This window comes from Pelophylax lessonae (genome assembly GCF_965119305.1).
Source record: "Pelophylax lessonae genome assembly, chromosome: 5".
NCBI lineage: Eukaryota > Metazoa > Chordata > Amphibia > Anura > Ranidae > Pelophylax > Pelophylax lessonae.
The window spans coordinates 316,410,128-316,437,446 of record NC_138772.1 but is presented as its reverse complement, the minus strand read 5'-3'; the positions used below and the strand labels follow the sequence as shown (position 1 = coordinate 316,437,446).

Sequence of the window (27,319 nt, the reverse complement as noted above, 5' to 3'; positions counted from 1 at the left end):
GAATTGCTCTAGTTGGAGCTTACACAGGGCTTTACCTCCTACACATCTGTGATACATTTCCCAGATCAACATTTGGACTGGTGCATTTTAAAGTGATTATAAATACAAGTTATCTCAAGAATGGAATGTAATATTGATATTCAATAAGGAAAATACAAGTAAAAAATTAGCTTTGTAGCTAATAAGCAGATCTTGTATGTAAATAAAACTAATTTCAGCAGTAAGGCACTAATGATAATGGGTAAGTCAAACTGCTTATTTCAAATCAGTGAAAAGATACTGTAACCTGTTCTTAGTTTTATTCAAGTGATAGAAAAAAATGGTGTTCAGTGTTATAGTACAGAGTACATAGTACAGAGTACATAAATAGTTCACCTGCACTGCCACCTGTAGATGAGCATATTACATATCATCTAACCTTCAGAAATTCGGCCTGGCTCAATAGAAAACCTGTACTGTCTGTCCTTGCTTTCTGTTTAGTGATTAAGCATCTATGATAAAACTAGATTCAAGACAATACTGACTGCATGGACTACCTAAAGGGCCCTACAGTCAAAATGTTTTCAACATGCTAAGCCAAATCAGGGCAGACCCATTCTGCTTTTCAGTTTAAAAAAAATGTTAACATGTAATCATTGTTTTTTAAATGTATTTATGAAATATTTAAATGCCTAAAGAAATTGTAAATTTGAATGCATGGATTTCAAAATCTGATATCCGTTACCAATATCAGCACATCAGTATTCTCACATCTGACTGTATATCTGACAGGTACTTCGGATCTAAATCCCTAAATATGTACTGACAGACACAAATAATAGTATATTACCTTCTCTCCTGGGAAAGGTGAAGGACTGCAGTTCATTAGAACAGGGCAAGGTAGGTTGTGCAAGGTTTTATATTCACCACACCCCCTGTTTTTCTAGTTCTAGAGTTATTAGCATAATCCTTACATATGCACATTTCAAAAGAATAAGACAATATTTTTTTTTTTTTTTTACAGATAGTAATGATGTACCTATTGAGCTAGTTCTTTGTATTACCCCTTTTATATATTTTACTAATCAAACTCCATCCAGTATAAAATGCCATTGGGAAATAGCATGCAAGAATTTATGGCCAGCAAGAATTTAGTGCAACAATATTTTCGAAACAATTTCTCATATAAGTAAAGCAATGCAGAGCATTAAAATTGGAAATTATTTGCGGTAGAGCTGAACATCTGAAAAACAGCTCAAAACACCCCCCTTCTGAGTCAACCTTCGTCTCTGCCCCCTACCTATCTCTGAGCACCATCCCTTGGTTCCACCCTCTATCCACCTCCCAGTACCGCCCCTTACAGAGAATACAGAACCAAGTATCTGTTTGTGCTACTATGTAATTTGTATGTGTAGAAACCTCTAGTGTGTGCTATTAGTATTAGAGTAGGAAAATTATAATCTGGCCCAGGGATAAACCTGAGTCACTGAATCTGGGTCAGGGTTTTCAGAGGCCAGGGCTAGATGACTAATCCTGGCAGCTTTCTGGTGCCTCCTTCTGTTGCTAGAATGTTGGAGAATGTACTGAAAGTTAGTGGGCGGAGGCTAGAGGGGTTGCCTTGAATATTTAGGCGTCCTTAGCCAATCCCCAGGTTGGGGGCCTGGAAGGGAACTAAGAAGCCCTTAAATAGACATGAGCCATGCCGGCAGGGAGACAGATGGAAGATGGAGAAGCAGTGCTTAGGAGAGTCTGACGGTGGCCCTTGAGGGACCCCTGCCGGGGAGGGGTTTTACCTTGGGCTGGAGCTCGTTAGGCTAGCCTGAAATGATCCCACCGCAAGTGGCAGTTGGAGTGACTGAACCAGAGAGGCAGCGGAGTGAGCAAGGAGAGACAGTGAGTGGACCAGCATGGTGCAGGAACAGACAAGAGAAGAGACTGCCAGCTATAGCAGTGCTCTCTTGAAGACAGTGGTGTGCCAAATCTTCATCCAACCTTGCCCTGGGGTGTCTTCATGTGTGTGTCAGTCAGGAAGACTGGGAAGAGAAAGCAACCAGGTGGGCTGATGGCAGCCAGGCAAACTAGTATTTCTGCAAGCTTAAGAACTGGGATCAGTGTCTACGGAGAGGCAGAAGGTGGTGAGAGATGATGTTCACTCCAGAGGTGCTACTTTACCAAGGGACTGGTGGGTGCTAAACCTTGGCTCGCCACTAGGAGAAGCATGAAAGAAAAAAATGGTCGCACACCACCACGGAATCCAATGAAGAAAAGTTCTTTATTCACATAAGTGGTACAAGGTACAGCAGGGTAGGCGAGTAGATGCGTTTCACATGACTGCTATGTGCTAGTCGTAGTAAACAAGCACGTAGCAGTCGTTAGAAACGTGCCTACCCTGCTGTACCTTGGGATCAGGTGTACTATATTTTAAAACAAATCTGAATGCAATTTACATACTACAAATTGTTTGCCAATCCACAGCTCCAGGTCCAACAAAATATTACATAGAATCCAGGAGATTTTGGGGGGCAATTTGACTAGGGAGTTCTCACTATCATTTCACCAATTTCCAAGAATAACATTACCTGCATCAGTGTCTTCTCTATTAAGCATGGCCTGTGGCATGTATGAGGATGTTGTAAGTCTTGAAGTTATGCAAGACACAACTGTGACCAATAGCGTCAATTTTCTCTTTGCCTAGATACCAGTTGAAAAAACATTTATTGATTTTGAACAATATGCAAAAAATAACCACACCTTCACCGCAAATAAATAAAACAAGTATGACAACGTTGTCATACTTGTTTTGTTGATTTGCAAGGAAGGTGTTACAAAAATGTTTTTTTTTTTAAAAGATATACCGCTGCTTGTTCCTTGAGGAGTTCCCATCATACTCCCTTTTTCTTCTGGAATTATTGACTCTAGGAACACCAACCTCTGTTTGGTGAGTCAGTAGATAAATTGGAGACTACCTTGAGTGCAAGGTAGGTACTGCTGGGAATACAAATCTACTTCCATATAGAAGTGCGAGCACTACCTAAAAAACTTGTTTGTATTTTCAAAATAATTTTCATTGTTCTCCAAAGAGCCAAAAATAATAACCAAAAAATGGTCTCTCAATGACTTCAATGCAAATCAAATTCTTCAATTCAGTTTTCTAATTTTTTAAATGAAACAAGTGGGGAGGACTCAAAATTTAGCACATTGGCTCATCGATAATCTCTACTAAAGCATTGGTTGCCCCAGTTGTAGACATTTAGTCAAATCAGAAGGCTTATTTTTCTTTTTATTTCACTATACAGCTGATCAGGTGATACCACAATTTTTGTTCCAGGTTTTAAAGCTTCTATGTCACTAACTAGCTTATTAGACAAAGGTTATGGTGTCAGTTTGTTGTGAAATGAGGAGGCAGAGGTTTGGAATCGTTTTTGGTACGTTACCTTATAGATAACTAACATTTTACTCTACTTCCTTTTGGAGTCCTTAACCCTTTTTAAGGTCAGGGGTCATCAAAACCTTTGTGACCAGATTAAAGTTGTACGCTTTGGTATTCAATGTTGTACTCGACAATGATATTTTACAGTTTCACACTTTTTTTTTATAAGGCCTTAATGTGATCATTTGTTTTTTTTTTTTTTTTTTTTTTTTTTTTTTATAATAGGCAGATAATGAACAAAATGGCAATTAAAATGCAAGTCATAGATTGTGTATTTTGTAATTTATTTTGTATAATCAATATCATTTAAAATATTTTCCCAAAATGATTTACTCCTATTTATTAAATACAGGGACTCCATATATGCATGAGTTTTGATACACGTCAACACTGTATGATCAATAAACAAGTGCATTTATTTTACATTTCTAGATATTAGACATTTTCCAATACTGTTTTGCATTTAATGGCTGTAATCAACCATTATTAAAATAAAATAATGAACTAATCCAACCCTAATTAACCTATATACTTCAATAGAACATTAACTGATTTACTAACTAACTATTCATTACAATCTAATGTATAAATATGTCTATTTTTTTAAATACATTTACTAATTTAAAACAAAAAATACTTTTTCTTATCCTATTCTTTTAACATTAATTTTCACTTTGATTGACTGTCTTACAGAGTTCTTCTCTCCAGTGAATGAGAGTGACGGAAACATGATTTAGCAAGCTGCAGGGAATGTTTTCCTATAAACTTTACCATTCCCACTATTGTTTACTTATCACTTATCATTCTGTGGCATAAGTGACATCATGCGCTGTATCTGGAACCTGGAAGCGATATATCCTGTATTACCACAAGCGTCAGAAGCTCTAAAACTGTGAGGCATTATATTTTAAATGTAAGTGGCATATATTTTTTTTAATAAAAAGGGTTTTATTCACATACTTTACTATGGAGAATATGCCTATTTCTTTATGACATCTGTGAGCTGCATTGTAAGAAATGCACATCTGAATCCTGGGGATGGGAGAAGTATCTGGCTACTATTGGCGATGACATCTTGCTGTAAAAGATGTGCTTAGTATTAAGAGGTCATAATGGTCTGGTGAGAGTTTTCTTTTTTGTATAGTACCCTGGACAATATAGTAGGGAGAGGAATGCACTGAGTTTGAAGTATTCTTCACGTGTGTGGAATATTGGTTATAAATATGAGTGCTTTACTTTTTTAATTATTGAAAATTCAAAAGGACCGATCAACTATTTAGGCAATCGATTCTTTAAACAGCGCTTAATAATGTCAAAATTGATAATCCACAGTATACATAAAATCAAACAATAAAGTGAAATCCGTGCATATGTGCCAATAAATTGCCCTTTACATGGGCTGATAAATTATGCTGTGACTGCAATATACAAATTCATACGTGAAATAAAGTACATATGTGCAAATGATTTATGCCTTATAATAGCAAAATATAAACATTGACAATATATTAAATAAATAAAGTGCTTTGAGTGAAAAAGAGTTGAACAGATCTTTTTCTCATGAAAAAAGTCCTTGATCACCAACGTGATTAATACATGCAATAGTGATCTTAAACAATTCTTCTGAACTTCTTCAAGAAGTGTGCTGTGATAACCTTCATGTCCACCAAGAGGGCCAAGATTGCCTACTTACCGGAGGTAAGTATTGATATCGCCTAATTTGAGTGAGGGGCTCCTCAAACAATGGTCAGATGAATCTCCATCAGGGTATCCACAATGTTATAGGTAGCAAGAAAAAGAGGAGTGCTTGCAAGAAGATTGGAGCTCTAATCGGGAAGCAGGGATGCAGTTTGCATTAATAATAGTGGTTTTTCGAATCTTCTATACTATGAAGAATGTGTTTTTTTCTATGATACCTGTGAGTGATTTTTAAGGGGGATGAACATTTGAGTCCTGATTGACTAAGAGTGGCACTTGGGGACCATTCAATATATTATGTTGTGCTGTGCATAACCTGCTTAGAATTAATAGGTCATATTGATCTGGTGAGAGTTCCATCTGCATATTGCCTTGAACACTGAGGTGTATTAATAAGGAATGCACTGATTTTATGGCACTCTTCGTGGGTGTGTGGGATATTCGTCATAAATATGAGGGGTTCACGTTTTTTTTTTTTTTCATCAGTGATTTTCTCAGTTTACTACACTATGGAGAATGTATTTTCTCTATGATGTCTGTGAGCTGTCTTTGAGGAACATGAACATTTGAACCTTAGTTGTAAGAGAATAGCACCTGGCGACCATTAGAGATATTGCTTCTTGCTGTATATATGACCTACATCAGGATAAGAGGTCAAATTGAGCCAATGAGAGTTTTATCTGCATATTGCATTGGGCACCAAGGAGGATTATTATAAGAGAGAAGGAGCACACTGAATTTAATGTGGTTTTCACATTTGAAGGAACTGGACTTTTTTATATGCATTTATGGATGTGGGATTATTATTATTATTGTATTCTGAGTTTGGTTTCATATTTGAAGTATTACTTATATTGGACATTACAAATTTTTGTTTACTGTTTAAAGGTATTATGTGTCACTATTAAATCTATAACTTTCAGAGCTTATATATTTATATTAGGATAAAAAATCTACTTATTGAGGAATTTAAAGTAGGCCTAAACCCTAAGTAGATGGCAGACAGTTTGCAAAAGCACCATGCAGTAAAGTGTTGTTTTTTTTTTCACCATAAAATACTATTTTTACTTTTTTTTTTTTTTTTTATCCATGTTTGCATCTCAGTGCCACTAAACTCCCCAATCCAATTTCAGCTGCTTTTTGACCCTATGTACTCTCTGCGGCATTGATTGTATGTCATTGCTCTAGACCTGCTTTTTGAAAGTGACAATGGCATACACTACCGGCACAATGTATGCTGCAATGACCACATAAATTGTCCACCAGGGTGACATTGCAGGAGCACTGAGAACTGAGAGGCAGTAGTTATCATCCTAGAGCAGGAAATGTCTAAGGAAGGACCTTCATGGCAGGGCCACTATGTGTTACTTTGAAGAGAGTTCCAGATTAAAAAAAAAAAAAAATTAAAACAACTTTTAAAATTACATTAACAAGTTAAAAGTGATATAAGATTTTAGTGACTGGGTTTGGATCAGTTTAAGGGGTAATTCACGGCTTTTGAAACGTACCATACAAAACATAACACTTGGTGGGCTTATGCTGTATAACATAGAGGAAAGGGTGATCTGCCCTATATGTCGCTTCTGGCAGCATTAAGGCCAGAAATCCAAAGTTATCATCAGTATTAGTTATATCTTTAGTACCATCTTCATCTGCATTTACATTTGCCAAGCTAATTATGTCTGACACAAATAAGTTGTCTTTAGATATTCCTGTAAATGTCGCTTTGGTATAATTGAAAACATCAGGCATCCCCATACTTAACAAAATATCTTTCATTGAGTAGGCACTTTCTATTTCAAAGTGAGGGAGAAAAACTGTAGTATATTTTTTCATCATGTACTTGGGGTCTGTCCAGTTAGTAAGCTTCTGATAAGACATGTTTTGCACCACCTATAAGATGAATGGTTTAAAAATGACATAATAAAAAAGAACATACTGCAATGTATGAAAAATTGAAAAAGATAAGATTTAATTTGAATCTGGTTTATAATTGTTTATGTTCACTTTTAGAAAATAAATATAAGCAAGTAAACTAAAGCTGAAAACTCAGGTAGATTTACTAAAGGCAAATAGGCTGTTCAAGGATATTTGCCACTATGCAAGGGAATTTTCCCCCAAGTTTAGTGAATGAGTACCACATGTGATGAAAATGGAGCATATGCAATACTATTGCATGCTCTCCTTTTTCATCATATGTGGTGCTTTATCTCATCCAGTTAAGATGAGCTTCCTGGAGCAGCCCTTACTAGGTTTCTTTATCCGGCCATAACCTAGGGCTTCTACCTTAGCGCCTGATTCTGGTTGGTGTACTGGTTTAGTGAATGAGTGAAGCTCTGTTGATTTCCATCATCGGATCATGTGCAAACAAAAATGCGGCATCATTTTTTTTATTTTTTTAGCTCTGGGGCAAATTCACTTGCAAAGTGCAACTTCCCTTGCCTTTAGTAAATTACCCCTATGTCATAAATAGAATTGAAATAATAAACAGACGTATAAAGTTATACAATAGTTAATTTTCTTTCTGGTTCCTAATGCAGTACTATAATCCTGGATTTTGATAAATGTATGCGGTTAATTCATACCAGGATAGTGTTCAGTATATTAAATGTCCAGCATAATTGTAGCATCCACTGTACCAGAAAGTGCAATATGGATAAATAATTTCTTACATTAGCTGGAATTTCCTCTCTGGGCTAAGCTATTCTACATAAAAAGAAACAGAGTTTTGTATGGGTTTTATATTTAAACTCTTGATTTTGTATTTTGATTTTTTTTTTGTTATTGCTGTTTTGTAAAAAATGATTAATGTTGACTTTTATGGTGAAGACCCAAAGGGGTTTTTGTTTGTATATGTATACTCTTCAAATAAAATATAAATACATTTTATACAATTATAACATACTCTTTTCTTACTAAAAACACAAATTGCCTTTATAATCCCACAAAATAGAGGAATAAAAAAAAAAAATGGTGCAACTTCCCTTGCCTTTACCCCTATGTCATAAATGGAATTGAAATAATAAACAGAATAATAAAGAAATGTATAAAGTAATACAATAGTTAATTTTCTTTCTGGTTCCTAAGGGACTACTATAATCCTGGATTTTGATGAATGCATGTGGTTAATTCATACTAGGATTGTGTTCAGTATATTAAATCTGTATTTATTTCACTTGTCACATGAAGAATGTATCTCTTCTTGTATTTGACAGCCAAGCTGTCCAGAAAAGGTGAGAGTGAAAGATCTGAGGACAAACTGTAGCAGTGACAGGGGAGCTGGAGCAGTTTAAACTATGTGTATAACAGATGGTTGTAAGACCCTTGCCAGGATTGTTAGAGCGAGAGCAATAATTCTAGTGCAAGAAATCTAAACGAGTAACCTCGCCTATGGAGTTTTTTAAGTACTGTATTTTTTTGCCATTCCACAAGCGTGCACAATTATAAAGCACGACATGTTAGGTATCTATTTACTCAGTCTAACATCATCTTTCACATTATACAAAAAAAATTAGGGTAACTATTGGGATTTGTTCTTTTTTTAAGTCATTAAAGTATATTTTTTCCCAAAAAATTGTGTTTGAAAGACGGCTGCGCAAATACAGTGTGACATAAAATACTGCAACAACCGCCATTTTATTCTCTGATATGAAAAAATACATAATTATTTGGGGGTGCTAAATAATTTTCTAGCAAAAAAATACTGATTTTTACTTGTAAACAACAAATGTCAGAAAAAGGCTAGGTTCTTAAAGTATAACTAAAGGCAAGACTTTATTTTTTAGTTTTGGATAGAGTGGAGAGGGATTAGAACACCTGTCAGTTTTTATTGCTTTCTGTGCCCCCATTAAGAAGATTCATCTATATGTGTCATGTTTACCATTATCATTGAAAGTGAAAGTAAAAGAAAATCACAAACTTTGGGTTCTCCCCAGAGAAGTAATAGAGGGGAAATTTTCCTGATGGGGAATCCAGCTCTGGGGACTTGGGGGTCCCCAAGGAATTCCCTAAGTTGCAGGGATTTCCTCTCACTTCCTGTTTGGCTATGGGAATAAATAAGGGAAATCTCCGCAATGGGACAACAGATGGCGAAAAATAATCTTACAGGGGTTATAACCCTCCTTTACTCTATCCAAAAGGAAAATAAAGTTTTGCCTATAGTTCTAATGGTTAAGCTATCTAGAAAATTTTCAAACCCATGGCATTCTGCTGGACAATTTTATGTGTCTGTAATGCTCGGAAATGATTAAAATAATGCACAGTAAGCTCTCCTAAGATGGCCCTCCTAAATCTTTTGTACTGAAATGAATTGTAACTGTACTGTTTCCCTTTATAATGTAAAGCGCTACGTAAATGTTGGCAATATATAAATACTGTATAATAATAATATATTAATAATAATTAAAAAATAAATTGTTTTTCTTTAAGGCATATTATCTGTATTATGGCCATGGAATTAATAGGCTGATGTTACCTTATATGTAGATAAGATATGTAAAGCTGATTTTATTTTCTTCTATACATAAGCTCAGCAATAAACAACAAAAATGGCAAAGTTGAATGTATTAAAAAAACAAAACCCTTGTTTAGGCTTGTGTACACAGATGTTTTATGCTTGCATTTGACACGTGTTTGCAGCAGTATCTATTTACCATAATGGTACAGTGTGGATGATAGTCCTTTTCTGTATTTGACCTGCTTTCCATTGTGTTGCATTTCTCTGAATGCAGCATATCTTAATGGAGATGTAAGTTTGTAAGGGGGACTAGGATTGGGCAGGTATTGGCCCTAAACCGTGCAAGTCCCTGTCCAGTTTCTTTTTGGATAGGACAGCTGCTCACCTTCTGTTGGATTAACTTTCCACCATATTGTGTCATACTCTTTGTTAGAGGCCTGCTTATGACATCCCTAAGTAAAAACTTGATGATTTGAGGATAAAGGAATGTCCACACACAAATGCATCTGCACTTTACTGTAGCCTTTCCATGACATATCACATTGACATACTAACAGAGTCTTTGGCCCAGAATGCCACATAAGAAGTTAGACAACCTGTACCAGTCATTTCAGTGCAGAGTGCAAGACCACATCTTTTAAGCCATCTTCCCTCTATACCTCCATTCATCTCCTTGGGAGCACCACAAAGTTGGGGCCACTTCCCCATATATACTAAGTCCACAGCATTAGCTTTCATAGTCACATGACCTGCAGCTGAGAGTCAAGAAGATCAAGGTGCCTTCCTTTAGTATGCTATTCTCTTCCAAATGCCCCTTCCATAACTCCACCCAGCCGGGCATGCTCTTATATGGTGCACACATTTCCAGGCTTAACCCCTACTCACATAAGATACTCTGTCCAGGCCTCCCAGGTCTTATGCACCCCTTTTGCACCTACGGACCAGCAGAAGAAGGTCAGGGGATGACAGGGCGAATACAGCAATTCCTTCAATGTTCTGGACCACCTCACCTGCGATTTCACCCTGGAAAGGGCACTTTAGATCCATACTGCCGGAGACTACATCTTAGCAGATCTGGGTTATCTCACTCCCATGCCTTGTCTACCCTGGACTCCACCTATCGCTGGCATTTGTGTGAGCACAAACCCCACCCATTATAGCACTAGAGGAAGGATTTCTCTAAAAGTGGAGCTAAAACCCAATTGCAACTTTCACCTTACTTGGGAACAGAGCCACCTTGTGGCAGACAAGCTAACAGCACCTGTCAATATGTTTGCGTTACAGGTAAAGCAGGTTAGACAAAGCTTTATTGATTGAATGCATGTGTTTTAGCTGTACTTTGTTTAAATTTCAAAGCCAAAATTTAACAGAATTGCCCCTGTACACATGCCCTTATGCTCCAGGTGAAAATGCCTTCAGAACTCCTCACAGTAACAGCACAGGTGCAGGGTGCAGGCTGTATGTGCAAGCCATATAGAACAAAAAGTATGTCTGGACAGCCACACTCCAATGCAAATGTTTGTTGAAAAGAGAATAAAAATACCACAGCATACAGAGGTACAGATCAAAGACAACTGACGCATTTTACACTACTAACAGTACCTAATCATAGCTATTAATAAGGGCTGTTAGTAGTGTGAAACGCGTCAGTTGTCTTTGATCCATACCTCTGTCTGCTGTGGTCTTTTTATCCTCTTTTAATAAACATTTGCATTGGAGTGCAGATTATGTTTTGTACAGAAATAACATTAGTAAAATGTATTTAAATACCTGCACTGCTTGTGAGGACATTCCACAGCCAAAGGGCAGGGAAGCACTGGCTGCTAGGGGAGCAGAGGATCAGGTACGTAAAACAGCATTTCCCATCTCCTACACAGAAACGAGTAGTTAACCTTTGCAGTGTGAGTGCAGCCCTACTGCTGGGAAGGATTTTTATTTTTACCCGAGATAGGCTTTAAAATAAACTTGTACTTTTTACTATTCCTGATACAGCAAGAGGTTCACTTTAAAGCTTCCCCCAATGGCAACACACCCTCACCTTTCTTTTACTCCACACTACTCAATTTAGACATGGGGAAAGAGAATAGAAAGCCCTGTGTGCATTTTAAAATACATCTCAGGAATAAATTGATGTTCCTTCATATCCATCAGTACAGGGGTTTTCCTCACTAGTACAAAGCAAGGATTTCAATTCTAGATGAAACTGTTCTTTAACTGCAAACACTTACTTTGTATAGATCTTTACTGTTGTCTGGTAGTATTATGTACATACAGAGATCCTTTGTGTTTCCATACGGAAGTTCGAGGATCCTCAACTTCTCATCATCTATAGTTCGAAGATTATATTTACCCTGTGCAGACATCAGTTGTATAGGTACTTTTTCATTCTGCGAGATAAAAAGAATTCACATGAATATATGACATGAATATTTGTGCTGGTAGCATAAATAGTTTGTGAAAGCACCAGGCAGTAGCTTTACTTATTTTAAAATCATTTCCCTCTAATTGAATAGCTGCAAAAAAGAAAACTTTGCTTTTTGTTCTTTAGCAGGACCCCATTATTGAATCTTCCTACATCCACAAAGACAAAAGGGATGTGTGAATGTTTTGCTTAAGTTGTCTGGTCATGTGAAAAAAAATCCCTGTTTAGTAATTTCTTCTGCACATGATCGGAAAAATTAAACTGATTTACTAAAGGAATTTTGATTGTAAAATTTGTATAAAGGATAACTTCAACTGTCCAATCATGTGTCTATTCCTTTGTTGCATCTGCACATAATTGGGTATGTATAAGTGTACAGCTGTAATTAGAATAACAGACTCTCTTTTTTTAGGCTCCAACAAAAAAAAGATTAACATAATAAAATAGTGCAGCGCTAAAAAAAATCATGATAAAAGTATAGGATTGTAAATATAAAACAAATAAAATGAATGTCCATATCAGAAAAAATAAAGAAAAAAATTCCAGTCCTTAATCCAAGATCCCATATTATAGGAGGTGTAAAGAAAGTAGCACTCGAAAGGGTTATTCCAACTCCACACTTGTAGTGTAAACACAGACTGCTTACCGGACAAATTTGACCACTAAGTTAGAGGTGGTCAAATGCAGCACAGGGAAAAAGAATGGTCTCCCCAAAACCATGCACTCAATGTCACCACTTAAACTCGTCAGGCAAAATGGATATGTGGGGAAAAGCAGGCAGACCCTTACATAGCGTAATAAGTATGAGCTTGCCAGATTTGCTGCTTGGAGGCTGAAGAGTGTGAAATTTGTGTGGAGAGTGATAAACAGTTTTGCTGTTGACTGGTGGGGACTGTTGTTTGCATTTTAGGGGCTCTTTCCTTGCAGTTTTTTGGGGGGGTTTTTCTTTCTTTTTTTTACTCTTTTTTTCTGTCACTTTTTAAATAGCCTTTTTTTTTTCTTTCCTTCCTTCAGACTACTAATTAAGGGGAGTGGTTAGTTGGTCACAGGTGCTTCAGGTTCTATTTACCACCTAAGGACCACCCGCTGCAGATTTACTGCGGCAGGCAGCCCCCGCTGCACGAACCGACATAACTGTACGTCGGTCGCGCACCTGCAGCTAGGGGGCGCGCTCTCGTTCCCACTCCGATTTACGAAGCTGGCAGCTCCGATTGCCGCCGGGCACCTGCGATCGTTCCCCGCTGAGAGAGAAGGACGGTCAGCTGTTGTAACCGTGACCGTTCTTCTCTCTGGAATGTTTACAGAGCACCTGTGATTCTTCTATTAAGGATCACAGGTCTCTGTGATCATTTCAAAAGCCCAACCCCCATACAGTTAGAAACACTCCCCTAGGCTTACATTTAACCCCTTAATCACCCACTGTGTTAACTCCTTCCCTGCCAGTGTCATTATTACAGTAACAGTGCACATTTTTAGCACTGATTACTGTAGTAATGTCACTGGTCCCCCAAAAGTGTCAAAAATATCAGTTAGGGGTCCGATCTGTCTGCCCACAATGTCGCAGTCCCGATAAAATTTGCAGATCGCTGCCATTACTAGTAAAAAAAAGAAAAACAATAAAAATGACATAAATCTTTCCCGTAGTTAGAAGACGCGATAACTTTTGCATAAACCATTCAAAATACGCTTTTTGCAATGTTTTTTTACCAAAAATATTTAGCAGAAAACAAATTCCCCTAAAATTTAAAAAAAAAATTTTGGGAATGTTATATAGCAGAATGTGAAAAATATAGTTTTTTTTTTCATAATTGTCCCTATTTTTTTGTTTTTAACCACTTAAGCCCCGGAAGATTTTACCCCCTTTCTGACCAGGGTTTTTTTTGCGATTCGGCACTGTGTGACTTTAACGGACAATTGCACGGTCGTGCGATGCTGTACCTAAACGAATTTGACATCCTTTTTTTCCCACAAACAGAGCTTTCTTTTGGTGGTATTTGATCACCTGTGCGATTTTTACTTTTTGCGCTATAAACAAAAAAAGAGTGTCAATTTTGCAAAAATAACAATATTTTTCACATTTTTTTTATATGAAATTCCCACAAAAAATGTAAAAATCTAAATTTTTTAACATTCTAGGCCAATTTGTTTTATGCCACATAAGTTTGCTAAAAAATCGTAAAAAGTGTATTTTGATTGGTTTGCGCAAAAGTTATTGCGCAAACCATTGGGTTTGCGCATCGGGACATCGGGTCCGCCGGTCACACGCACAGACTTCCTAGGGAACGACCCGGGGCGGGCGCGCGCCTCGGCGGGCGTGCGCTCACCCACTATTGGCTCACAAGCTAGTGACAGGCTAGTGACGTACCGGTACGTCACTTTGCCTGGCCGGGGCTGACCGCCACAGTATATGTACTTGCGGCGGTCGGCAACCGGTTAATAGCGCAAAAAATAAAAATTGCAGAGGTGATCAAATGCCACCAAAAGAAAGCTCTATTTGTGGGGAAAAAAAGGACATCAATTTTATTTAGGTATAGCGTCGCACGACCGCGCAATTGTCTGTTAAAGTAACGCAGTGCCGAATCGCAAAAAATGGCCTAGTCATTAAGGGGGCAAATTCTTCCGATCCAGAAGTAGTTACATTTCTTCAGGACTCCTTTCTGAGCTTGCCAGATTTGCAGTTTGGAGGCTGAAGAGTGGGCATTTTGAGTGGAGAGTGATAAACAGTTTTGCTTTTGACTGCTGGAGACTGTTGTTTGCATTTTTAGGGGCTCTTCCTTTTTTCTGTCACTTTTTAAATAGCCTTTTTTTTTTTTCTTTCTTTCCTTCCTTCAGACTACTAATTAAGGAGAGTGGTTAATTGGTCACAGGTGCTTCAGGTGCTATTTAAATTTCTGCAGGACTCCTTTCTGAGCTTGCTCTTTCTTGAGCTTGCCACCTTTTTGCTTGCCGGATCTCTGACAAGTGGACCTTGACTAAGTGATGAGTTAAAAACCAGAGTTTATAACAGAAGTCTTCTGACCAGTAAGTAACATCTGAAATTTTCTATTAGTTGTATTATTGTTGTAACCGGGAAAATGTGTGCTAGCAAGATTGAAGTTGTGCAGTGCACAGTGTGCCGCATGTATACAATAACGGAGCAACCGCTCCAGGATGGATGCCGCTGCGACAGATGTAAGCGGGTTGCCCTTCTGGAATCATTAGGGATCTGGAGGAGCAATTGCAACACTAGGCAGAACTGACAACCTTGAAAGGGGTCCTCTGCTCACTGAGCAGGTGGCTAACGGGGTTAATGGGGAGGGTGGAGGGGTAAGTCAGGTTTATCGGGTAGGAAGATGGGTTATTACAGTCAGAGGGAGTGGTAGGGGCTCACAGAAAAGGAAGGCCAGCCCTGGGTTTGAGCACTCTAACAGATTTGCCATGTTGGGTGAAGATGTGGGGGTGGCAAGCTCAGAGGTGGCAGCCCTAGATGTCACTACTATCCCTAACAGCCAGGAGAGCAGTCCGTCTAGTAGAAGTGGTGAGGGGACTGTAGGTAGACCTAGACAGTTGGTGGTAATTGGGGATTCTATAATCAGAAGGATTGATAGAATAATTTGTCGCCAGGGTCACCTCAACCAAATGGTTTGCTGTCTCCCTGGTGCCAGGATTCAGCATGTGGTGGACCAGGTTGATAAATTACTGGGAGGGGCTGGGCATGACCCAGCTGTCTTGGTCCACATTGGAACCAATGACAGAATATATGGAAGGTGGAGGCTCCTTAAGAACCAATTTGATGAACTAGGCTGCAAGTTGAGAGGAAGGACCTCCAAGGTGATATTCTCCGAAATATTGCCTGTGCCATGTGCAACAGAGGAAAGACAGGGGAAGATTAGAGATCTGAATGCAAGGCTAAAGACCTGCTGTAAGAATGAGGGATTTGGGTTTTTAGAGCACTGGGCTCACTTTTCATTGGGGTGCAACCTATATACTAAAGATGGTTTGCACCTAAATGGAAGGGGGTCTATTGTGCTAGGGGAGAGGTTTATGGGAAGGCTGGAGGTGTTTTTAAACTAGGATTGAGGAGGGGTGGAGATTATAATGGGGCAGACAGGGGTCAGCCCCTATTGGTGGGTGGAATGGGGAAAGATGGGGGAGTGTTATGGCAGAGGATAAGAAGGTTCCCATGTCACAAACAACCATTGGAAATAGTACTATTTGTACCAAAATTAAAAATATGCAAAATAAGTGTGCAAAATGTAACAATGAACTAAAGTGTTTGTTCACCAATGCCAGAAGTCTGCCAAGCAAAATAAGGGAGTTGGAACCTCTGGTGCATGAGGAGAACTATGACTTAATTGGTATTGCTGAATCTTGGCTTCATTCTTTACATTACTGGGCTATTCATATTCCTTGCTATCCTCTCTTTCAGAAAGACAGGGTAAAACGGAGGGGTGGCGGTATCTGTCTCTATGTGAGAAGTGATCTCAAAGTGAGTGTGAAAGAGGACCTAGTTGATGGAAAGTGTGATCAGTCTGAAGCAGTATGGGTGGAAATGTACATGGGTGTGCGTAATACAAAGATTATCATTGGAGTTTGTTATAGACCTCCCAGTATTAATGTGGAAGTGGAGACTCAGCTCCTGGCACATATAGAAAGGGCTTCAAGGGCTGGGACAGTGGGGGATTTTAACTACCCAGACATTGACTGGAGTAATGGCACTGCTGGAACTGTTAAAGGGAAAAAATTTATAAACCTATGACAAGACAATTTTATGGTACAGTTTATTGAGGCCCCCACTAGAAATGATGCTCTATTGGACCTGGTAATCTCAAACCATGCAGAGCTTATTAATAATGTTCATATAAAAGAACATCTGGGTAGCAGTGACCAGAATATGATTTCATGTAATGTTAGCATTAAGCAAAAGACGCATACAGGAAATACAAAAACATTAAACTTAAAGCTAATTTTCCAAGGATGAGGGCTGCTCTCCAGGATTTAGACTGGGAGGGAATATTGGTATCAATGAGCACAGAACAGAAATGAGAAATTTTCAAAAAAACTTTAAGCAAACTCACTGCAAAGTATATTCCCATGGGTAATACGTTTAAAAGGCTAAAAATAAAACCTATATGGCTCACGACCAAAGTTAAAATAGCTATAAATAATAAGAAAAGAGCTTTTAAAAAATATAAAAATGAAGGAACACTATCATTGTTTAATTGTTACAAAGAATATAACAGAATATGTAAAAAGGAAATTAGGGACACAAAAATTCAAAATGAAGGACGGTTTGCAAAAAATAGTAGGACAACCCCCCAAAAATTCTTCAAATATATTAATAGTAAAAAGGTTTGGTCTGAGCATGTAGGCTCTTTACAAAATAATCTGCAGTGGGTGACTTGGGACAAAGACAAGGCAAATGCATTAAATACTTTCTTCAGCTCTGCGTATACAAAGGAGCATAGGAGAGCTCATGACAAAAATGAGGATGGTATTGACACAGCCCCAAATGATCCACAATGGCTCAAAAGTGATATGGTCCAGAAATATTTAGACAGAATAAGGGTGGATAAAACGTCTGGACCAGATGGCATCCACCCACGCATCCTAAAAGAATGGAGCACTGTATTTTCAAAGCCTTTGTTTCTAATTTTTAGGGACACATTAAGGACTGGAATAGTACCACTGGATTGACGTAGGGCCAATGTGGTGCCTATATTTAAAAAGGGACCAAAGTCTTTGCCAAGTAACTATAGACCTGTTAGTTTAACTTCTATAGTCAGGAAGATACTGGAGAGTTTAATAAAAGACCACATAGATGAGTTTTTGCTGGAAAAAAATATTTTAAGCAACAGACAGCATAGATTCATGAAAGACAGAAGTTGTCAAACAAACCTGATTTCTTTTTATGAGGAAGTAAGTAAAACCTTGGACAGAAGGGTGGCTGTGGACGTAGTATACTTGGATTTTGCAAAAGCGTTTGACACAGTTCCCCACACACGGCTAATGTGTAAGGTAACGTCTACAAGCTTGGAAAGATCAGTTTGTAAATGGATAGAGAATTTGCTAAAAGATAGAATTCAGAGAGTAGTGGCTAATGATTCTTACTCTGAATGGTCTAAGGTTATCAGTGGTGTACCCCAAGGTTCAGTGTTGGGACCCTTACTTTTTAATATCTTTATTAATGATATAGGGTCTGGGATTAAAAGTACCATTTCAGTCTTTGCAGATGACACCAAGCTTTATAGTGGAATAACTTCCTTATAGGATGTCTCCAACCTACAAGCTGACCTCAATGAACTGTTTCATTGGACAACTATGTGGCAAATGAGGTTTAATGTTGATAAATGTAAAGGTGTGCACTTGGGGCTAAGAATATGGATGCTACACATATACTAGGGGGAGTAGAATTGGGGGAATCCATAGCGGAGAAGGATCTGGGTGTTCTGGTAGATCCTAAGCTTAATAATAACATGCAATGCCAAGCTGCGCTTTCCAAAGCAAGCAAAGTCCTTTCTTGTATTAACAGAGGCATAGACTCCAGAGAGAGAGATATCATTTTGCCCCTGTACAAATCATTGGTAAGACCTCATCTGGAATATGCAGTTCAGTTTTGGGCACTAGTTCTTAAAAAGGATATCGGGGGAACTGGAGAAAGTGTAAAGAAGGGGCAACCAAACTGATAAGAGGCATGGAGGAGCTTAGCTATGAGAAAGGTTCAGAGGAACTGAATTTATTCTCTCTTGAGAAGAGGAGATTAAGGGGGGATATGATCAACATGTATAAATGCATAAGGGGTCCATATAGTGAACTTGGTGTTGAGTTATTCCCTTTAAGGTCAACACAGAGGACAAGGGGGCACTCTTTACCTCTAGAGGAAAACACATTTCGTCTCCAAATACGGAAAGGTTTCTTCACCGTAAGAGCTGTAAAAATGTGGAATAGACTCCCTTCAGAGGTGGTTTGGGCTAGCTTACTAGATTGCTTTAAAAAAAGCCTGAATTTTTTCCTAGGTGTACATAATATAAATGGGTACTAATATTTATAGGTAAAGTCGATTCAGGGTATATCCGATTGCTGTCGGGGGTTCAAGAAGGAATTTTTTCCCCTGTTGTAGCAAATTGGACCATGCTTTGCTGGGTTTTTTTTGCCTTCCTCTGGATCAACTGCGGGTATAGGATTGTGTATATGGGATTGTATGGTTGGGTTTTCTTTACTGTTTTTTTTTTTGTTTTTTATTGGTTGAGCCAGATGGACTTGTGTCTTTTTTAAACCTGACTAACTATGCAACTATAAAAAGGATTGCACTTCTGGGCCTGTCTTCTGGGTTCTGCCCCATTCCGCCCATCGTTCATGTAACATGGTATATATTCCCTGCTCCAAGATGGCCCCTGCACAGCCTGACGAAGGAGCATGGATGCTTCGAACGTGCGCACTTCCTGCTGAACCTCCTACCCGGATGTGATGTCATCGGTTTTGCAGGATTGACTCCATCCCTCGTTGCATCCCACACAGGACAGAAGCTGATGAACTGTTATTCACCTTACATGCCGACAGACCCTTTTTATAAGTGAGTCTTTTTGTTACTTATATCCAATAAATATTTTGCTACAATAAGCTGGCGCAGCTTTTTCCTGTTGTCATTTTTCCAGAGCTTCTCCTCGCTTCAGCAGGCAGCCGCTGAATATTGCCTCCCCGCCACGGATTTGAACTGGACTCTTCTCCCTATGCTATCCTCTTTAACTGTTCAAACCATCCACCTATTTCATACTAGCAGTGCGCCATGACACATTGTTTGTCAGAAAGCAATATGCCAGCAGTGGAATGTCTGTCAATGAAGAGACTTGCAAAGAGAGAAAACGGGACCCGCATAAAAATATATAACGCCTTGATCAGCTTGATCAGACCACAAGGTCTGATCAAGCTGTGTCATGTACACACACATATACATACATACATACATATACATATATAAATGCACATACATCCAGATAGCCTTTTAAAAAAGGGCAGAGTACTGTACCTTAGCTTCCTGCCGGGTATTGCACTGTAGGGGGAGGCAGAGAGCACAGCAAACACTGTGCTTTCACTTTCCTATGTGTGACAATTCTGCTGAGGATCAAGGAGCTCGGTCTCAGCCGCACTTGCCTCTCCTCCTATCTAGGCATGCAGGGGGCCCGCTTTGGCCCCCTGCAGCATGGGGCCTGGTCGCCATGGCTACTCCTGCGACCCCTGTACATCCGCCCCCTGGTCCTAACACTGAACCCTGGGGTGTGCACTAATAACCTTACACCATTCAGAGTAAGAATCATTAACCACTACTCTCTTAATTCTATCTTTTAGCCAGTTTCCTATCCATTTACAAACTGATCTTTCCAAGCCCGTTGACTTTACCTTACACATTAGCCGTGTGTGGGGAACTGTGTCAAACGCTTTTGCAAAATCCAAGTATACTACATCCACAGCCACCCCTCTGTCCAAGGTTTTACTTACCTCCTCATAAAAAGAAATCAGGCTTGTTTGACAACTTCTGTCTCTCATGAATCCATGCTGTCTGTTGCTTAAAATATTTTTTTCCAGCAAGAACTTATCTATGTGGTCTTTTATTACACTCTCCAGTATCTTCCTGACTATAGAAGTTAAACTAACAGGTCTATAGTTACTTGGCAAATACTTTGATTCCTTTTTAAATATAGGCACCGCATTGGCCCTACGCCATTCCAGTGGTACTATTCCAATCCTTAACGAGTCTCTCGTTAGACTTGTTAGAAACAAAGGCTTTGAAATGGCAGAGCTCAATTCTTTTAGGATGAGTGGGTGGATGCCATCTGGTCCAGGTGCTTTATACACCTTTATTCTGTCTAAATATTTCTGGACCATATCACTTTTGAGCCTTTGTGGATCATTTGGGGCTGTGTCAATACCATCCTCATTATAAACATGAGCTCCCTATGCTCCTTTGTATACACAGAGCTGAAGAAAGTATTAAGTAAATGTGCATTCTCTTTGTCACCCACTGCAGATTATTTTGTAGGGGGCCTACATGCTCAGACCTGTCCTTTTTACTAATAATATATTTGAATATTTTTGGGGGTTTGTCCTACTACAGACATAATCTGAAGCAGCTGTGCAGGGCAACCAATCAGCCTCTAGCTTTCACTTTCAAAGTTTAATCGAGCAAGATGAAGCTAGAAGCTGGTTATCAAGAACAGTTGCTCCAGAATCTATCTGCTCCAGTTTTAGTAAGTTACCCCTAGTTTGTTAATGGAAGGGCTGGCCATAGTACATGCATGCAGCCTTATACAAGAAACACTGTGAAGAGTAATGATGATATGCAAAGTGCAGTAACTATTAGCGACTAATCAAGTTTCACATTACTTTACCAGCGAACAAGTCACTGTTACGCAAAGGGATACTGCACAATGCCCACTGAATTTTCACTTACTGAATAAACAAGATTAGGTATGAACATTGCCTTAATACTATGTGAACATTACTTTCACACATAATTGAATGACTCCATTTGAATCAATAGCCTTTTTATGTAGTACCACTATTATAACTACTAAGTATGGGTAGCCAAAATATATACTTACATTGCTCAATGTAAACTTTACATTTTTTGTCCTATGTTTAGGGAAGCTCTGTGTCCAGTTTGCTAATAAATATGCCGTGTTAACTACTACAATCTTAGTGTTATTGGATATTAACGTTTCAGACATATTTTGAAAAGTACCTAAAGAAAATAAAAATATGTATTAATTTTTGAAGTTCTTATTGTATACATCATGTGTTAGCAACCTAGCTCATTGATCAGTTCAGAAAACAGGATTTTATTATGGAGATTGTGCTGTTGGAAACTAATTTAAAAATTCACAACAGAGGCACAGAAATCTGAGGTCATGTCTAAAGCTGGATACACACTATACAACTTTTGTTGTTTGATTACCTTTAGATTTACCTTCAACTATGTAGTGCAAGGGCCTGCCTGGTTGCATACAAATTGAAAGTGTTTAGGTTTGACCTCATATTATATAGTTTTGGTAAATCTAAAGGAAAAAATCTAAAGAAAATTGTATAGTGTGTATCCAGCTTTAAGGAGACCAGATCATGGCAAGCAGCTAAAGCTGGATACACACTATAAAATTTTCATTAGATTTTTTCCTTTAGATTTTCCAAAACCATATAATAGGAGGTCAAACCTAAACACTTTAAATTTGTATGCAATCAGGCAGGCCCTTGCACTACATAGTTGAAGGTAAATCTAACAACAAAAATTGTATCCAGCTTAACCCTGTAATAAAAACAAGCACTAGGGGGATCAAATCACAAAGCTAAAATACCAGGACAAGAGTTCTTATTTTAAAAAAGTTACCCTTTTTCAAAAAAAATTGAAAATTACAGTTGCATGGCTAAAATAAAGATTTGTATCCCTGTGTTAAATATTTGTGAATTGGGCCTCAGGTGTTCTAAAAATGTTAGAAATTGACTGAAGCCTAAACTTTGGAGTTTTTTTTTCATCTTTTGTGATTTTTTTTTTTTTTGGGATCTGTGAGAATGGATTGCTTCACAGTGAGAGCAGCTTTAGAGGTTTGGGTTCCTTGTTTTAAATCAATTTAGCTGCTTGTTAAAATTAAGAATATGTCTATTGTATGTTCACAGGTGTGCTTTAAGTTGTATCTGTTTTTGGATTCGACCAACATATTTTATAAGGTGGTTGGACAATGCAAACAGCAGGAAATGGAAACACATAAAAAAGGAAACTCAACTGCAAATTAGATGTGATTTGTTGCTACCGTTTTAAACTCATGCTATCTTGCATTGGGTGGCTGATTTATTTTACAAGTACATGTGTTTCAGGTGCTAATGATTGACTTTCTTAGGTGCATAGAAATCAGTCTGAGGTTATTGATTTGGTTTTGGCCACTGGAATGTAGCCATCATGCTATAGGGAGTGGTAGGCAAGCTTCTATAAGTGACATAATAGGGTTATGGTCTGTTGCATTGAACATGATGGATCCATGTAGGAGAAGAGTTTGGCATTTGGAAGACAAACAGATGATATATTGAGCCCAAGATCACAAATAACGTAACTCAAAACAAGAGATTTGCAGTGTATTTTATGGGAGAAATTAATTTAGCTACCATTGTGAAAGCTGAGTACGGGACTTGCAAGGAGTTTGCTGCCCAACCTGCACCAGGACCCTGCATGATTGAGCATTTTATTTTTTTATTGTATGTTCATGCCTATAAGGCTATAAAACATGTAGCATGTGACTCTACTGCAGTTCAAGGCCCTGGTTCCATATTCCTTGAGATAAATAGGACCATGAAAATAATGCACAAATAAGGTATTGCTTGCATAGCACAGGCAAGGCCATATTTAGACACCATGTTATTATTAAAAAAAAAAAAAAACTAACAATAGGCTTTGCGTCTAGAGGAAGCATGCATTCTGCTGTAGCCCTCTTTTGAGAAGGGGGGGGGGGGTTATGAGAGATGGCCCTCCCCAAACAGCATATTGTGCTAAACCTGTACGTAAATAGGAGAACTAGAACCTTCACTAAGTGGAAGAGTGGATTTGATAACAAAATTGGCATTGCCTCTATATAGGACAGGGCCTCTGTCAGAGGCGTACCTAGAGCATTTGGCACCCGGGGTGGATCCTATATCTGGCACCCCCCCCAACTTTAAAATGTAAAAACACCCACAGAAATTTGTAATGTTTTCAAGAATATTTATTGCACAAATTTCACAGCCCCCCATCACAGTGCCCCTTACCGTCTGCCCCCTCCCCCGTCTCTCTAATCACAGTTCCTCCTTTTGCACTCTCTGCCTCCCCTGCACAGTCCTACCTTCAGCATAAATAGATAGCTAATATTATTAGCAATGTGGTTAAGTTTGAGTAAGAGATTGGAGACTTGCTAAAGGAGATGGTCAGAGACTGCAGTCATAGTACAGGAGATGGTCAGAGACTGCAGACATGATACAGGAGATGGTCAGAGACTGCGGACATAGTACAGAAGATGGTCAGAGACTGCAGACATGATACAGGAGATGGTCAGAGACTGCAGACATGGTACAGGAGATGGTCAGAGACTACAGACTTGATATAGGAGATGGTCAGAGACTGCAGACATGATACAGGAGATGCTCAGAGAATGAGGTCATGATACAGGAGATGGTCAGAGACTGAGGACATGATACAGAAGATGCTCAGAGACTGCAGACATGATACAGGAGATGGTCAGAGACTGCAGACATGATACAGGAGATGGTCAGAGACTGAGGACATGATACAGGAGATGGTCAGAGACTGAGGACATGATACAGGAGATGGTCAGAGACTGAGGACATGATACAGAAGATGCTCAGAGACTGCAGACATGATACAGTAGATGGTCAGAGACTGCAGACATGATACAGGAGATGTCAGAGACTGCAGACATGATACAGGAGATGGTCAGAGACTGCAGACATGATACAGGAGATGGTCAGAGACTGCGGACATAGTACAGAAGATGGTCAGAGACTGCAGACATGATACAGGAGATGGTCAGAGACTGCAGACATGGTACAGGAGATGGTCAGAGACTACAGACTTGATATAGGAGATGGTCAGAGACTGCAGACATGATACAGTAGATGGTCAGAGACTGCAGACATGATACAGGAGATGGTTAGAGACTGAGGACATGATAGAAGATAGAAGAGCACTAGGGGAGCCGGAGAGCACAGGCGAAGCAGAGAGCATATGAGGAGCTGAAGGGCACGGTGGGGGGGGGGGGGGGCTGGAGAGAATTAAGAGGGGGTTTGGAAAGCATTGCAGGGTTGGTTGGAAGGTGCAGGTGGTGGAGAGCACTGGGGGGGACAGGGAGCACTTGGGGGTGGGCAGGGAAAACCAGGGGGGTGGAGAACACTGGGGGGGACAGGTAGCACTTGGGGGGCGGGCAGGGAAAACCAGGGGGGTGGAGAGCACTGGGGGGGACAGGTAGCACTTGGGGGGCGGGCAGGGAAAACCAGGGGGGTGGAGAGCACTGAAGGGGACAGGGAGCACTTGGGGGGCGGGCAGGGAAAACCAGGGGGGTGGAGAGCACTGGGGGTGACAGGGAGCACTTGGGGGGTGGGCAGGGAAAACCAGGGGGTGGAGAGTACTGGGGGGGCAGGGGGGGGGGCAGGGAGCACTTGGGGGTGGGCAGGGAAAACCAGGGGGGTGGAGAGCACTGGGGGGAGGGCAGGTAGCACTTGGGGGGTGGGCAGGGAAAACCAGGGGGGTTGAGAGCACTGGGGGGGGACAGGTAGCACTTGGGGGGTGGGCAGGGAAAACCAGGGGGTGGAGAGCACTGGGGGGGGGGGACAGGTAGCACTTGGGGGGTGGGCAGGGAAAACCAGGGGGGTGGAGAGCACTGGGGGGGGCAGGTAGCACTTGAGGGGTGGGCAGGGAAAACCAGGGGGGTGGAGAGCACTGGGGGGGACAGGGAGCACTTGGGGGGTGGGCAGGGAAAACCAGAGGGTGGAGAGCACTGGGGGGGGACAGGTAGCACTTGAGGGGTGGGCAGGGAAACCAGGGGGGTGGAGAGCACTGAGGGGGGACAGGGAGCACTTGGGGGTGGGCAGGGAAAACCAGGGGGTGGAGAGCACTGGGGGGGGGAGGTAGCACTTGGGGGGCGGGCAGAGAAAACCAGGGGGGTGGAGAGCACTGAAGGGGACAGGGAGCTAGGGAAAGATGAATTCCTCATATGCAGCTGCCCCATCCCCCTCCTATCCAGCACACACACTTCGGCACTCACCTTATTCCCGCCGCCGCTCCGCCCCCCCTCCCCCCGAAGTGCTGACTGAAGGAGCTGCCTTCACACTGCGATACGGAACACGCCGGGCAGGACACTGGCTGACACCCCCTTGGTACGCCACTGGCCTCTGTGAACAAAGAGGATTCCCTTCCTGGTAAATTAATTAGCAATCTAATCAAAGTATTTGGGAGTAGAGGAACTACTGCAACCAGCATATAAAATTACCCATAAGCATACAGATGCACACCAGTATAGAAATACAAGCTTTATACAAGAAAAGATTAATAATAGTACTTACATCCAATGTGAATTTTCAACAGCTGACATAAGTCTTTATTTAGCTTGCTTTCAAAATTGCTGCCCTGATCTGAGTGTAACCTGTAGGGTAGGCTGTAATAGATTACATACTTCTCCCAAAAAACATTTGGCATTGTAACTGCCCTTTGATACGGTTCATTGACTGTAATGTCTATCGGTTTCCCATTGCCAGGGGTGTTGGGATAAGGGTCCTGACGATGGCTTCTGGTGAGGTGGAGACTATTGGTGGTTGGGCCACCTTCTGACAAGCATTCGGGTGCCCAGCTAAGTCAAAGGGAGACGCGCTACTTGCTCCTCCCTGCGATCCTGAGCCCGCTTGGTCTCTGATCAGGTGGGCTGGACATTGCCGGATAGCCAGCATGATATCGGCGAACCCCTTGTTTGCGGTTCACGCTGGGTTCGTCCTGCACGTCACAATGGCACCCGCACCGGAAGTGACGTATGAGGGCAGGTTATGGCCCCTTCATTTCACCACTGTGGGGCCAGCTTTATTAGGTCCTCGGTGGCAGAAGAGGCCAAATGCAGCTCCTTGGACGCACGGGACCCGGACGGGGGGTTTCTTTCTTCCTGTTTTCACCATACTATTTGCTCATTTTGAGACAACGCGATTATAAGGTAAATGGCCATTATTTACCGCAGGGAATTTGGCTCCTAATAAAGCCATACATCCCTTTTTACTAGGACTATACACGCCTATTTTCTATCTTAATATGCAGACTAAAGGATATTATTGGTCTATGTCTTGGATACATTCTGTATTTCAATAATTAAAACAATCATATATGGCTGATATAGGATCCTAAGGCTACCCCCTATTCAAGGGAATTTGGCCTTGTATATACCAACTATATAGCCCTCCCTTTTGATTATGGGTTGAGGGGATCATGTATCAGGTGAAGGTATATTATACCTCACAGGCATTAAGATCTTATCCCCTTTTTGGATCTTTTAATTAGAACTATATGTTATGGGGAGTATAGGTCTCTTTGTTAATATTAGCTCATTATTTACATTTTTTTATAGAGTGGATTTCTGATCAGCCCCCTGGTTTGGTTGTCCTGGTTGACCTCTGCAGAATACAGGCACGGTACAGTGCCCGTCAATTAGACCCATATCTCCTGGGTTGGGCCCCAGTTGGGTGCTCCTTACCCGTTGGGAGTACAAACACCCGGTTTCTGCTTTAATCTTTTGCCATGGAATGTCATCTGGTGCTGCCTGTCTTACCTGGCATGGGTTTTTTTCTG

The 27,319-nt window shown here is 40.3% G+C and overlaps 1 protein-coding gene across 1 annotated transcript in view; it reads right to left on the bottom strand.

The window, feature by feature from the left end:
• Positions 1 to 6,531: 6,531 nt before the first annotated feature.
• The window catches only part of LOC309556025 (leukocyte elastase inhibitor-like), a 44,403-nt gene continuing 23,615 nt past the window's right edge, over positions 6,532 to 27,319 (bottom strand). The window contains exons 4-6 of the mRNA XM_082258292.1: positions 21,564 to 21,703; positions 11,792 to 11,950; positions 6,532 to 7,000 (exon numbers count right to left, since the gene is read on the bottom strand). Of these exons, the coding sequence (XP_082114418.1) occupies positions 6,596 to 7,000; positions 11,792 to 11,950; positions 21,564 to 21,703 (704 nt within the window). The 3' untranslated portion in view covers positions 6,532 to 6,595. The remainder of the gene's footprint in view (positions 7,001 to 11,791; positions 11,951 to 21,563; positions 21,704 to 27,319) is intronic.